This window comes from Bacillus rossius, assembly GCF_032445375.1.
Source record: "Bacillus rossius redtenbacheri isolate Brsri chromosome 4 unlocalized genomic scaffold, Brsri_v3 Brsri_v3_scf4_2, whole genome shotgun sequence".
Taxonomy (NCBI): domain Eukaryota; kingdom Metazoa; phylum Arthropoda; class Insecta; order Phasmatodea; family Bacillidae; genus Bacillus; species Bacillus rossius.
Window position 1 is genome coordinate 31,014,704 of NW_026962011.1, and position 13,991 is coordinate 31,028,694.

Sequence of the window (13,991 nt, forward strand, 5' to 3'; positions counted from 1 at the left end):
TTGTCAAGTTTATGTTTGTAAAGGATGAAAGGAAAAGAAAATGAGCAACAACACAACCACAAAATAATTCATTTGGATAATAATATATAATCATTTTAATCATCAATCAAATAACACATGAAGACATTTTTTTGTGAGAAATGATTTGTTTTTGCCTTAAAAATATCAAGTATAAAAACTAAAATATGTTACTATCACATCATAGGTTGAAAATATTTGAATCTTGTTTGTTTAAAAAAAAAATTGTTTTAAATTCAGTGACATTTTAGTAGTGCACTGAGAGTAAAACATGTATGTAGTTATTATCACTGGCAAAAATTATACACTTTGTTTGTACATAATGTATATGGTGTCACTCAATATTCCAGGAATGAAAAAGCAGCAAGCAATGGAAATAAAATACAGAGGTTAGTCATGCTATGGAAAAACTTAATATAAAAATGAAATATGTAAATACATAAACTATTAAAAAATCTCACTTTCATCAAATAGGAATCAATGAAATCACAAATTTATAACGTGATGTTTTTTTTCTGTCTGGTAGGAAGACAGTTCATTGCAGTTGCTACAAAATAAATATAATTATATTAAAAAAACTGTTGGCCTTTTTGTGTGTAATAAAACTGAATTCTAGCATTTATCTACACACATTAAGTAAGATACATATTTTTATTTTACAAAATTTTTTAATGACAGTAATTTTTTTACTTCGAGAAACAGGAACATGAGCCATTTAAACATGACTTCCGACACCTGTGTAGTGATGACGTCCAAATTTAATTTCGATGGTTTTAAGTCGGACAGTAAATTTTTACGTAGAAATGGAACAGTTTTCTTATTGCGAAAAAACCTAAAAAGTTTCAGAGTGCTTGAAAACGCACTGAAGCGTAGCAAGTGCTTGTTTGCAAATCACAGGAGCGCCGAGCGAGTCCCGAGCCTCGGGGAGCAGCGACGTCGCCTCACAGCCTGTGGTTCACGGAGTTCCGGCGGCTGGCCTCGGGGTCCTGCCAGCTGACGTTGTTGCGCGTCATGTTCTGCAGGCGGATGGAGTTGACGGTGGCGCCGGGGTCGTCGTCCGACTCGAAGGAGTGGTTGACGTGGCCGGCGCCCAGCCGATCGAACAGCCCCGCCGTGGAGCTGCGCTTGCTGTGCGGCGGAACCACCGCGCCATTGCCGTTGCCGGCCGGCAGCGCGGCCGGAACGTTGCTGGCCCCCAGCGTCTTCATCTGCGACTTGCGGCGCTCCGCCATCACCGAGTTGCGGCGCACCTCCAGGGCCTTGATGGTCTCCTTGCGCAGGGTGAGCTTGCGGCCGAGCACGGGCGTGCCTGCGCCCACACGCACCCATCCGCTTACACTCTGCTGGCAAGGGGGGACGCCCGCCACATCGCCCACTTGCGACAGGAGTCGCCTCGCCACTCGACAGTGGCCCCCACTGAGGGCAAGCGCTAATGACTTTGTATGGTTGGATCATGGGCGTCGCAACCGGGGGGTGACGGGGTGGGGGGGGGGGGTGGAAGAGACACAGTTCTCCCCCCCCCCCCCCACCAATAATAAAAGTCTTCAATTTCGTCCCCTCCAATGATATATTTAGTTTCGTGGTTTCGTAGTTTCTCCGGATGTTTAAATTAACGATTTTGTGTTGATAAAGCACCAGCAGATATGTTAACTGTATTTTTACAAATTTGTTCTCTGAAAAAATTTTTTAATAAAAAATAAATTATATATTGCAACCAACTATAATTAGAATATTTAGGAAAGAAAAATGTCTAAAAACCACCTTTTTGCACCTTCCAACCCCATATTTTCCCGGGGGAGGACCCCTGGACCCCCCGCTTTTTTTTCCAGGGGATAGATATTCCTCAACAACTAAATCAATTGAAGTCCCCCCCATAAAATATATCCTTGCGACGCCCATGGTTGGATGATTAATGATCATGAGTGATGACGGATGAGACTCCCCATCTGCAGTGGCCTCCGTACCACAGAACAACCATGAGTGAAATGATATGACAGTCCCACTGATTCAAAATGACAAAGACCGGCTTTGGCATGTTTTAGAAACTTGGCCATGGCTGGCAAATTCGTATCGTAGATGGGTTCCCCTACTGACTTGCTAGTGTGTGTTATCCGACAAGATTTTACCAATACTATTTTTAATGGGCAGGTAACGTTCTGCGGAATTGCTGGCCGGATGCGGCCATTTTATCACCCCGTTCAGGATGAATGTGGAATGTTTTACTGTTTAAGCACTTAGAGGTTCATTTTAGAAAATGACATGATATTGAAAATTTAGGTACTGTTAAAATAATTTCCATGTTTTATTTTTAGTCAGTTGGGTTTGGAAAATTTTTGTTTTCAAAAAGTCACTCAAAAGTCTACAAAAACAGTCATTCTGCCATTCCCACAATTAAATTTTATCAACAGTTCACTAAGCCCAGCGACTGATCAGGAGTTCTGACCGTCCTAGGCCTATTATGAGGACGCGCCCCCGCCAGGTGACAAGTCAGTGTTTGTTTTACGCGCGCTTTTTAAAATTTCAAAATTTATTGTTAAAATCAGGGAGTCCCAAGATTTTTCAGTTCACAGCGCATTTAGTTTTAGTGTTTTGTCTCGGTCTAGTTGAAATATTTAGGGTAGATGCAATGATGCTAGATTAATAGTGCATGCGAAGACACAATATCAGCGTGCCCCCCCCCCCCCCCGATCCTCTCGCCCTAGGCTGCAGCCTAATTAGCCTAAGGGTTAATCAGGCCCTGACTAAGCCGTTAAGAGCATTAAAAACAGTTCTATATTAAAGGCAGCACTGTATTAGTGACCAAAAATTTTCTGTAATGAAACAAGTGATTGGCTGAGGTGATCATCGTACACAAATAAAATACAGGCAAGGATGAATTTTATTTTTCTCTAATGAATGTCTTTCTTGTTGTCAATTAGTTTTCGGTAATGTTATGAAAGTGCTTTGTGCTTAGGTTGTAGTGTCAGAGGCACAGAGTCACCATAATCTAACCTCCCGACAAACTAAAGGCTTGTAAGTCATGTCATGAATCATGCAGCAGGATTGCCTCACTAGCACAACGCCATGGTGTTCACAACCACCTGGGGTGCTCGGAAGGCGGTGGAGAAGTGTGGCAAACGGCAAGTCGCAGTGAGAAGCTAGATGGGGACAGAACCAAAGTGGAACGACCAGTGAACCCCAGGAAGCAGCCCGGGGCTTGCGCTGCACGTGCTTCTGACTGTACCTGGTTCCTCCCCCTTGGCCATCATGTTGAAGAAGCGGTGCTTGAAGGCGACGTCGAGCGTCCCGATTGGCCGCTTCTTCTGGCGGTTTTTCTCCAGGTGCTGGATGGTTCGGCGCCGGTCCACGCGCTCCTGGCCTATGTCGTTATCCTTGTCGCTGTCGATGCCACGCAACCGCTGCAGGTTCTTCACTATTTGCACAAAGTTCTTGTCTATTATTGCATCTTGGGAGGTGTCTTCAACCTAGATGTCCAAAAAATAAGAATATAAAGTATGACAAATTATGAAATTATTCTTAGTACAAAATCAATTTGTTCACATTTGAGTAATACAACAATTACTTACTCATATAAAATAACAAAGAAATACTTAGTAGCCAAAAATTTAAAGTAACTGATTATTTACAGTACCCATTTCAATAAGCAGATATTTTATCAACAAAAAATTAAATTGAATAATTTTATTGAATTTGGTAGTTAATTTAAATTCTTGAGAAAGAAATGAAACATTATTTTTAATTTTTAAAGCTTTAAATAATATTTTTATTACACAGCTATTCAAGAATTGTTTTTCTGATTGAAAATATTTGATTGAAGAAAACTAAGGAACTAGTGTTATGAATACTCCCAATTTTTCTTTCATGAACTTTAATATGCTTTGCTTTTGCGTTGTCCAAATATAATTGTAAAAATTCAAAAATTATATTTTCTACTTCAAACTTAAATATTCACCCTGGCTTTTTCTGCCACTTAATAAGAGTCATATTTTTTAATGTTTGGTCCAGGGTAGGATGCTGACATATCATTTAAAGTTTGTCTTAGTAGGGAGCATAATACATTGAAAACTCATTAATAAAAACCCTTTTGATAGAAAACGCTTATTAATACAAAGAATTTTCATCATCCCTAAAGATTAAAGTGGAGTGCTAAGTAATTGGTTTAATGCAAAAGTATGATTATTATGTAATACAAAGTTATCTTTGTTCCAAGGGTAAATAATCACATGTTGATGGTTAGTAAAAATATCCCAGAATGATGTAAAGACACAATGTAAAGTTTCAACCAAAATAATACTGATGCAATTGCTTTGGTTCATTGTAGGTTGGGGATAAAGCTTGGGAAATTTCATTCGTCCAAATTAATGGTAGTAACAGTTTTTTTGTAAGTACATTGCTTTATTCTTGTCTTAAATCCTTTTAAGTGTGATAGCGTACAATATTTATTTTTATTTTTAGTAACAGGTGTAGCTACCTTAAAATTGCATTCAAGAATACCGTAAAATATGGTGAGTAGGATCAGAGGGGTGAATAGTATCAAAAGTTTGTAACATTATATTTTGAAACGTAATAAAGAAGAAAAAATTATACATACGTAGTTCTAATATATAGTTCTATGCATTTTCCGCTGTATTGTGTTTCAAAATATAATGTTACAAAATTTTGATCGTATTCACCACTCCGATCCTATTCACCCCGTTCTACAGTAGGTACCTAAAAGTAAGTAAAATTGGTTCTGTATGAAATTGTGGGAAAGTTTTAAATTTATTAGAATTAGATTAAGAAATTATATAAGAATTGTGATTGAAGTTTGTAGGCAATAGTTTGGTTAGTAGAAACCTCGTTACAGCACAGTGCCGTCGAGGTCTGTACGACAGAGGAGAGGTGCCGGGGGGGGAGCGGACCGACCTTCTTGCCGCAGTAGAGGTTGAGCTCCGTGGAGGCCAGGATGTGCGACATGGTGCCGAAGCGATGGAACAGCATGGCCGTGAACTGGATCACCAGGATGAGGGCGAAGAAGAACACGAACACCAGGCCGATGGGCTCCAGCTGCAGGTACTCCTTGCTGATGAGCACCTTCGAGAGCAGAGGCGGGCGTCACGAGGGAGCACAACCCCCCCGACCCTGACAGGCGCTGGCCCAGCGAGCCGAGTTCACACGAGCACCAGCCACTACCTGCAGTCTTCGCGATGGGGAAGTGTTGGCGGACCCAGCCGTGTGTTTAGGGGCGGACGAACAGAGAGTTTTTAGATGTATGGAATACATAAATGGTCAATCCAAAATTAAAAAAAAAAAATTAAAAACATTCTATTTCAATGCCTTTGTGACACTTAGAAAAGTTAAATAAATAAATAAAAAAAAAAAAAAAAAAAAAATATTGCACAGTTCAGTACAAGTAAAATAATAATTAACTATGGGTAAAACAAAAAAAAAATATTTTAAAGGTCAGGCGGGGTCTGGAGTAAATTATTTTTGACATATCTCTAGGTTTTTTATTTATTAGATGAAAATGATTTTGGGAAAAAGGGTGGGGGTGGCAATCCCCCCCCCCCCCCCAATTGCTCTCTCAATAAGACCACCACTGTGGGGAGCTAGAGGCAACATATTATCTTGGACATAAACCATTGCTAGTTCGGTTGGTTGTCATAGAAAAATCTATGTTTGTGCCTACACGGAAGAATATCCTTGTTCCAAAAACGTCGCAATTGTTCCACCGTAGAAAACTGTCTTTGTTGTGTCGTCCAGAATATCTGTTTACTTCATCATTGTGTTCGTCTGTTCTGCTAATTCCCTCCATGGATCTCTGTGTTTGCTGTCTAAGCATAGAGCATTTGACATCGGCTGATATTGGTTGTGTGTGTGTTTTTGCAATCATCTTTGTTGTCCAAAAATGAAGTTTTTTCAGCAACAATCAGTGTAAACTACCAATGGAGTATGCCAAAGATATAATGTTCAATCAATGATTACATAGTCCAGTGATTTCAATGGGTTAACAGAAAAGGTTAGGATGTTTGTTACTCAATTATTTCTTTACTACTGAACTGATTTTGATGAATTTATGGAATAAATGTAGCCCATATAGTGGATTAAAAGAAGGGTATGCTTCATTCCAGTAAAAAACTACAGTTTATTAGGGATTAGCTATTAAACTCTTTTTACGGGCAGCAATAGCGAGTGTGTGGGAAGTGAAGATTTATTTATTTATTTATACCTACTGCCTCTGTTTAAAGTTTCAATTAAAAAATTTGTTTAAATTTTGCAATAACAAGAATAATATATTTTATTTTTCTCTAGTGTTATATGGTGATGATACTGTACTGCATTGGTTATTTACATTACATTCTAGGTATTACAGAGCATTAGAACGTTTTGCGATGAAACAGAAATTAAACCCGTCAATGTTGGGTTCCACAGCTAGTGATAGCATACATCCATCAATAAAAATTTGTATATACTAATTTTAAGTTGACAACTTTTTGCTCGTAGAAAATTATTTTAATATGCTGGGCATTTTTACCTCGAGTGTGAACTTAACTTTCTTTTCAAGCACCTTGCAATCCAAAACTAAAATTTCATTTTCATAACTGGTACCTTTTAGTTAATGACTTACGAACTAAAAATAAATTAAAAATATTAAATACCATGTGTGTATAATACAAGTAAAACATTGAATTCAGTACCTTGCTCCCCAATTCCATGCATTATATTTGGTTTTATAAATGTCTAGTTTGTACATTTCTATACAGTGCTTTTCATTTCAATTGAGACCATTATTACTCATCAAATATGCATGCTTTGATGTCTAAAACCTATAATGTTACGCACAGAAGTATTTGTGGAATTATTGTGTTTATTTGAATGAAAATACAAAATTCCATAGGTACAAATTATAAAGTAACTGAACATCATCACATTCTATAATAATAATACTAATTGACTATTAGTGTATTATTCTGATTTGTGTTTAGTTATCATACTACTTTTTGTTTCATTCTTAGCCTGGACTTTTGAGAGACTATGGTAATTTCGTTGCAATAAATCAAAGCGAAATTTTAATAGTGGTAAACAAATACTTTTTTTTATCCTTGCTGTGAATTTTATTGTTGAGCATTTACAAGCTTTAAGTTCATTCTGTTTTCTAATTAAATATTGGGAAAAATACAAAAAAAAACTTGCGACTTGTTCAATTATTTGTAAATGGTAGCAGATTTCCACATAACTGTATGTCTCCTGAAACTTAGCCGAACAAGTGTTAATTATGTTTAAAAAAAAATCTTTGTAGGAATACTGGAAATGTGGTCACATGAAGATCATGATTTAATTAGCTTAATTTCTAGAAGTTTTTCTTATAGTTTTGACTTAAAACTTTAAATCTTGTGTGAGGTTACTTTACTCAAATCAATATGTAATGAACACTACTTAAAACATATTTTATAATTTAAGATTATTTTGGAGAAACTATACCTATTATGGCAAATGAACTGGTGATTTAAAATATTTTGTCAACTTAAGCTAAATTCTATCTTATTTCTAGCAACAAATTTTATTTATGTTAATAACAAGAATTACAAATTAACTGTTAACATAAATAAATTTATGTGAAACTACTGATTCATTCCACTTGATTCATGCCCCTTGGAAATTTTGTTTATACATACAACTAGGTTACACTTTGAGTATTGTTGAGCTTTGAATTTGTTAGGAGCATGAATCAAGTTAACTATTCTTTACATGTAAAGCTTACAACAAGCCTTCGATTGCATGGTTCGTTTCTAGTTAGATGGAAGTCCTGGCTTGAACAGTATATACCCAGAAACAATGCCTAGCAGGCAGGAAATTGGTCATAACTGAGATCTAAAGTGCTGTGATCGGTTTGGGGTAAATTTTTGGATGTTTATAATTTAGGCAGAGTTTCCTATTCCTCCCCATGGTATTTCTTTCTGCGTTAAAAATGCTGCACTTCATAATTGGAACTAGCTAACAAGTTAAACATCAAGTCACTCCTGTTACATAAGTAATGGGTTTTTCTGTAGCCATTGATTTATTTGCCACAATTATTACTGGGAGTAGGCCTGAACCTAAGAGGTGGTGCAAACCTTTGAAGTGTCAGAGCTGTTGCCAGCTCTAGTATTTCAGATGTAATACTTCAGGTCTACGGGAAGGATGTATGATGCAAATATATGTCATCTCAAAACCAACGCAACGTTCTGCCTCCTCGTGGTACCAATGGTGGTTACCAAAGAAGGCACTGCCGGGGAGTCATTGATCCTCGACATCTTCAGATATTGGAAAGAGGTATCTGGTGAGGTGGGAAAGCCTTCTCTGCAGGCAACGGCAGACGGTTCGAAAGTTTTACCTGGGGGTCAGCACTGCCAGGTCCCAAAGGCTTCGGTTCACTGTGGAGAACCAATGTAAAGGCTAGTTTGGGTGCGGCTTCTGTCGTGGAAACAGGCACGACGACCGGGCCTGAAAGAATGCTGTAAGCTCTGGGGCGCCGGAGCCGGTGTGGTATTCGAGGGGCTGACCCTACGTGACCACTCTCCCAGGCATACCCTGTGTCTTGGACTGGGGCAGTTAGCGTGCATGCTCACGGTCTAACAGACCGTATAAGCCCGCAAGTGCATGAAAAATCTAGGTAGCAGCACGTGTGACCCTTGTGAGACTAGCGCCTTGCGCTGAGGTTCCCTATATTGGCCCAGGTCGCATGGTGAGGATTCGCACTGGCAACTGAGGAGTCCCCTCTCTGACAACAGGCGGACACAGAGAGCTCCGGTACTAACCTGGAGAGCTGATATAAGTCGGATGCACTTCGGCCAGATATTAGTCTCTCTGGGTAGCGTGAGGAGTCCCAGAGATGTGATAGACTTGGTTAAGCACCTTGAGATACTCTTAGGAAGGGATTTCCTGTGAGTCAACCACAGGTTAGCCGAATCAGGTTAAGGAGGACAAGGTGGCAATGGTGCTGGGATGGGTTGCCCCAGACTCTCATTGTAGCTTCTCCTCAAACACCTCCAAGTTGCGATTAAATGGAGTACACAGTTCCTTATGGCTCATGGGAGCCTGTGCTGGTGATGTTCCAGTCCTCACGGGAGTAAACACTGACAAATTTGTCACTTTACACAACTTGTGGATTGTAAGGCCAAACGATTGTCACAATTTTTATAAGATTCTTGACAGTGTGGAGCTACCTTTTTGACTTGATGTTAAGTTCAGTTAATGTAAACCCTGTAATTTTTAAATAAAATATATTTTCTACCTAGAATCCACCTTCCGGTAATGAGGTAAACCCTTTTAAGTAGTGGGCTGCTAAAGCGAGAACCCAATATGACAAAGACGCAACTGCATGCAAGAGGGTACTTAACTTTCAGGTACGTGGGGACATCCATCATGATTGCCATTTTGGTATTAAACCCTGGTCGCTTCAGTAAGAGGCAAACAATATAAACTCCACGTCACTGCAATAATGTGCAGATATGTTTGCAAATTGTTTTTCAAACTTTCGTTTCAAAAGTATCTACCGACATTTAGTCGACTGAATACCTTTTTGATTGTTTCAATTCATGCCAACCTGAGAGCTTGTTGTAGGCTAATTTTTTTAAATTGTTTTGCACAAAACAAATATGTTGCTTTTCAAGTAGCACACAGGAATATATTAACACACAGCATGCAGACAGAACACAGAACACACAGGGAACAGGAAGACTTCCATCCAGTACTACAAAGAGTTACAGGAATGTGGTTTCCTGTGGGAATTTGACCAGACAAGTTCGCTGAAATCCCTTGCCGCATCAGCTGACGTAGACAGAACAGGTTTTCGTGCTAACAACAGACAGCGATCAATGTCTTAACATTATAGCCGAGAAGTCAAAAGTGAGCTAAATGCATCAATCAATCTGAGTAAAAACTGTTTGTAATAGGTTTACTTATTTTCAGCAATTTATTGATAATTATTTTGAATATATATTGTGGCTTGATTTTTTTTAATGAAATATTGCTCCTGTACCTACTCAAGACATCTCCAATTTCTTGCGATGCAATACTTAAATATGCTCTTGGTATCAGTTACACATGAACTAACGAAGTGATTTAGAGTGAATTTTCATATTACCAATAAATGAAATACATATCATTGGGACTGATATCCTATAAATTGATTTTTTTAGATACTTAGTATGAAAATTATGTGTAATTAAGTCTAATAATGAACACTGCAGAAGTGATGAGTGTTGGGAAACATGTCTGTAGGAAACATGGACCTTAAAGTAAATGAAACTAATTATGAATATTAGTGATGTATTAACAATGACATGCAGGTGAGGTTTTCCACTTAAGTGGAAATAATATGTTCTGCTTGCAAATCTATAATTAATTTGTTATGTGTGCAAGACCCAAATATTTTATGTTTGATATAAAGTTTTTGTAGCATTAAAAAAAATATCATCAGATGTACTTCCACCTATACTTTTTGGTGAAAATTCTCAGAGAAAAATATTGACTGAACAACTAACCAGTTCTTTCAGTTGCTGAGATCTTTAATTTGAGGTGTTGAGTTTTAGTATAGGATATTTTTAGTTGATTTGCAGACAGATCATTAGAAAATAGAAATTATGATTTTAGAAAAACTGTGAAAAAGTGATTTTATTTTGAGAGAGAGTGAAGCACCACGCCACGGAAATTGTTTACAAACAGGTTTGCAGAGCTATGGAAGTGTTATTCACAGTGAGTGTGGTAACCGTGGAAGGAAGATGAAGGAAGACGCAAGTGGCTGAGAAGCAACGGCCTGCTCCAACCAACAATAACCGCCCAAGTGATGTGACTGCAGCCAAGAGAGGGGAGGTACCAGCCCCGAAAGAACACAACCTCCCTGACACCTTGTTACACACAGCCAGGTTTGTAGGTTGACACTCACCACGTTCTCGCTAGCAGTAGCGTCACAGAGACCTATACTCCAGACACGTATCGGTCGTGGCTGATTCTTTACTAATGGAGCTGCTGAAATAACGCTTTGAAACAAAGCTACGTGGACCTGCCTACGTTACATTCAAAACTTGAACTAGGATACCTACAGAGTAAAAGCGTGGTTTCTTTTGCGGTATTTTATACGAAAACATGAGAGAAGAAGCAGCAACAATGTCTTTTACTGAACAGCGGCTTTTCCCATTCTTGTAAATGTATTTATAATTTATTCTGGAGATCTAAAAACCCCTTATTAGATTCAGCTCTGAATTTCCTACAGTCTACCTATGGGCAACCAGTCTCTGTGATCCATAAAATTCACTTAAAAAAAAACTTAAATGTACTTTGCTGATCTTTATTGAAATGATATATTCAGAGAAAGCCAAGCACAGTGCTTGTGAACTGTAAGCCTCCACAGCTCCGGGCTCTATGTTCGAGAGAATCCCTGGCACAGCCTGTCGCCTGCTCTACGCGCTACTGCTCGAGAACACGGCCGTGAGAGAGCCGAGGGCAGCACCGGGAGTTAGTCCCTCCAAGCCGACACGAACTGCTCACTATACAACCAGAGTGCTGGGCGACGACGGTTGCGGCTTTACCTCAGACGTCTCCTCGATATACGTGATGTTAGTCTTGACCCCTAGAGGCCAGTCTACGTGCAGCATGTCCTTATTGAGTTGTAGCAAGAAAACGATAAGCACAAACAAAGCATTGAACATGAAGAAAGCAAACACCGACTTGTTGCGCAGCTCGATCAGGTCGCTGGCTATTCTCGCCTGCGAACAGAACCAGCAACAAGCACATAGCACGGTTAGTAACGCCCCCTGGCGGGGAGCAGGCAGAGCCACGGCAGGTTACTTCAGGGACAGTCTCGCCGAGTTATTGCTGACCTAAAATACGAATTACTGTCCTGAAAAATTGTGTTTCCTTCTTATATAAAAATGAACTCATTTGAAACCTCACTGTCGTATGACACACAAAGTTATAAAACAGGTAGTCTAAATATTTAAAAGCTTGCTCGGCGAGACGTCGCTATCCAAAAGTCCACGGTGCTTCTACCTGCTTGCCTCATCACTCCACCCGTCTTACCTCCTGGGTTTCTTCGTTATAGGTAATGTTGGTTTTCACTCCCAGCGGCCACTTAACGTGAATCTTATCCTTGCTCAGTTGGAGCAAGAACACGATGAGAACAAACAGCGCATTCAGCATAAAGAAACCAAACACTGAGGAATCCCTCAATTCTCGCAAGTCGTTCGCTATTCTCGCCTAAAAAATATAAGTCGAGGGTCATTCGTTGGGTTAGAAGAGAAAATAAAGTGGATAAAACTGGACACATTTTTTTAGTGAACAAAAACCAATAATTCAGCAAAATGTTAGCTCCAAGAATGGTATTAAATGCAGCTACTAAAGATGATACCAGAAGCAAACATAAAACAGTTAATCAATTGAGTAATGGAGTATTGTCGTCAAGTAGGCGAGCTGGTAGTTGTTGAGTCCACGGTAATAAACAGTGATGATTCGTGCATTGCAAGCATGAAGGCAGACAGTGTACACACGGTTTTCTGAATCAAATGGGTGGAATTTCAGAGGATTACAGATGAAAACAGAACGCAAGACGAAAATGAGAGCATTTAATGATGAATGGAATGAAGACATGCCAAGTTGCACCCCAAAACCTTTCAAACAAAAAATAGCAACTGCAACAATTATACTCCAAGCAAAAATCTTCAGTTATATTCTGATTCCAATGTAACCACAATCAAGTAAAAACTTACACCCATTTACAGCTCCTTACAATTAATGTAATGCAAAATTAGTTACATTTTATTAATATGTGTCAGGATTTATTATCTACGACATACCACCAAAAATTTAACAAAATTTCATTATATAGGTAGGGCAAACAAGTTTTTATTCACAAAATTAAGAATTTTATTGAAATAATGATTTATGTAGGCCTGCAAATATAATTTGGAAACAACAGCTTTGAAGGATCTGGCTGTATCAAGGATCTACAGTTCCAGAACCCCAAAACATTGTTGTATCTGAGAGAAGAATATGAGAATATGAACCAGTGAATATGTGGAAAATTTTCATTCAAAATAAACAAATAAAAATACTTTTTCTTGATCGACAAACACCCCAATAAGTGAGAATGGACTTCATGATATTGGTGCTCATATTGTTTTAAGGAAACTATTTTTTTTGAATTTTTTTTTCATTCTTATATCTACAGTTGAGGTGTCATTTATTATCTGAGAAATCTAAAGCAAAAAAAAAAATTCTCTTATTTTTGTCAAAGGAAACTCAAATTTACCAGGGTAGACATCCACTTTTTACTGAGAGAAATGTGAGTTAGGGAAAAGACAGCTGTGGCCTGTTTATATTTTTTAATAAAGGAACAAACAAACACAAAAGCCAAAGTGATGCTAGAGAATTAATGAGATTGAATCTTTTTTCATATATATTGACACATTGTAAGCTTTAAATTCGTGTGTTTAAATATAGGTCATGTGCTAAGACATTTTGATAGGAAAAATGAGAAATAACTATCTTTAGTTAAAAAAAAAGGCAAAATAATTAATGTTTTAAAAAAAATTATAAGAAAAAGGCTAAGTTAAGTAGTTAATATTGAGTAGAAATTGACAGTTCTGACCAATATACTTCATGTCTAAAACTAGAGAATAATTGAATTACTTACTTAAACTAGCATGTAATATTTGGACTAACAGACAATAAACAAACTTTCAAGTATCAAGTGAAATCTAATAATTGTTTAGAATCAACCTGTACTGTGGATCCACAGAACAATGAAAAAATACATTACTTGTAAATGTAAGGATGCTGTAAGTCAAGGACTAAGTTTGAACCCAACCTCAGTCACGAGAATGCTAAGGCCATTCTATCATTTAAGCCAAGCCAACTGTCTAAGAGCTGAAGCTGGAATTAGGACCATGCAGCAGAGACAACGTCGGTGGTCCTGACGTCACTAGTCAGCGTCTTTTCATCTCGTCTTCAAGTCG

General features: G+C 38.3%; 1 protein-coding gene across 2 annotated transcripts in view; it reads right to left on the reverse strand.

Annotated features, from left to right (window-relative positions):
* LOC134542077 (chitin synthase chs-2) overlaps positions 1-13,991 on the reverse strand; it is a 111,968-nt gene continuing 97,977 nt past the window's right edge. Inside the window, exons 20-23 of one of the 2 annotated variants that reach the window (XM_063385991.1) lie at positions 12,058-12,234; positions 4,924-5,091; positions 3,242-3,482; positions 1-1,327 (exon numbers count right to left, since the gene is read on the reverse strand). In XM_063385991.1, coding sequence (XP_063242061.1) covers positions 960-1,327; positions 3,242-3,482; positions 4,924-5,091; positions 12,058-12,234 — 954 coding nt within the window. In that variant the 3' untranslated portion in view covers positions 1-959. Of the gene's footprint in view, positions 1,328-3,241; positions 3,483-4,923; positions 5,092-11,567; positions 11,745-12,057; positions 12,235-13,991 lie in introns of both variants that reach the window. The other variant, XM_063385990.1, reaches the window with a different exon arrangement.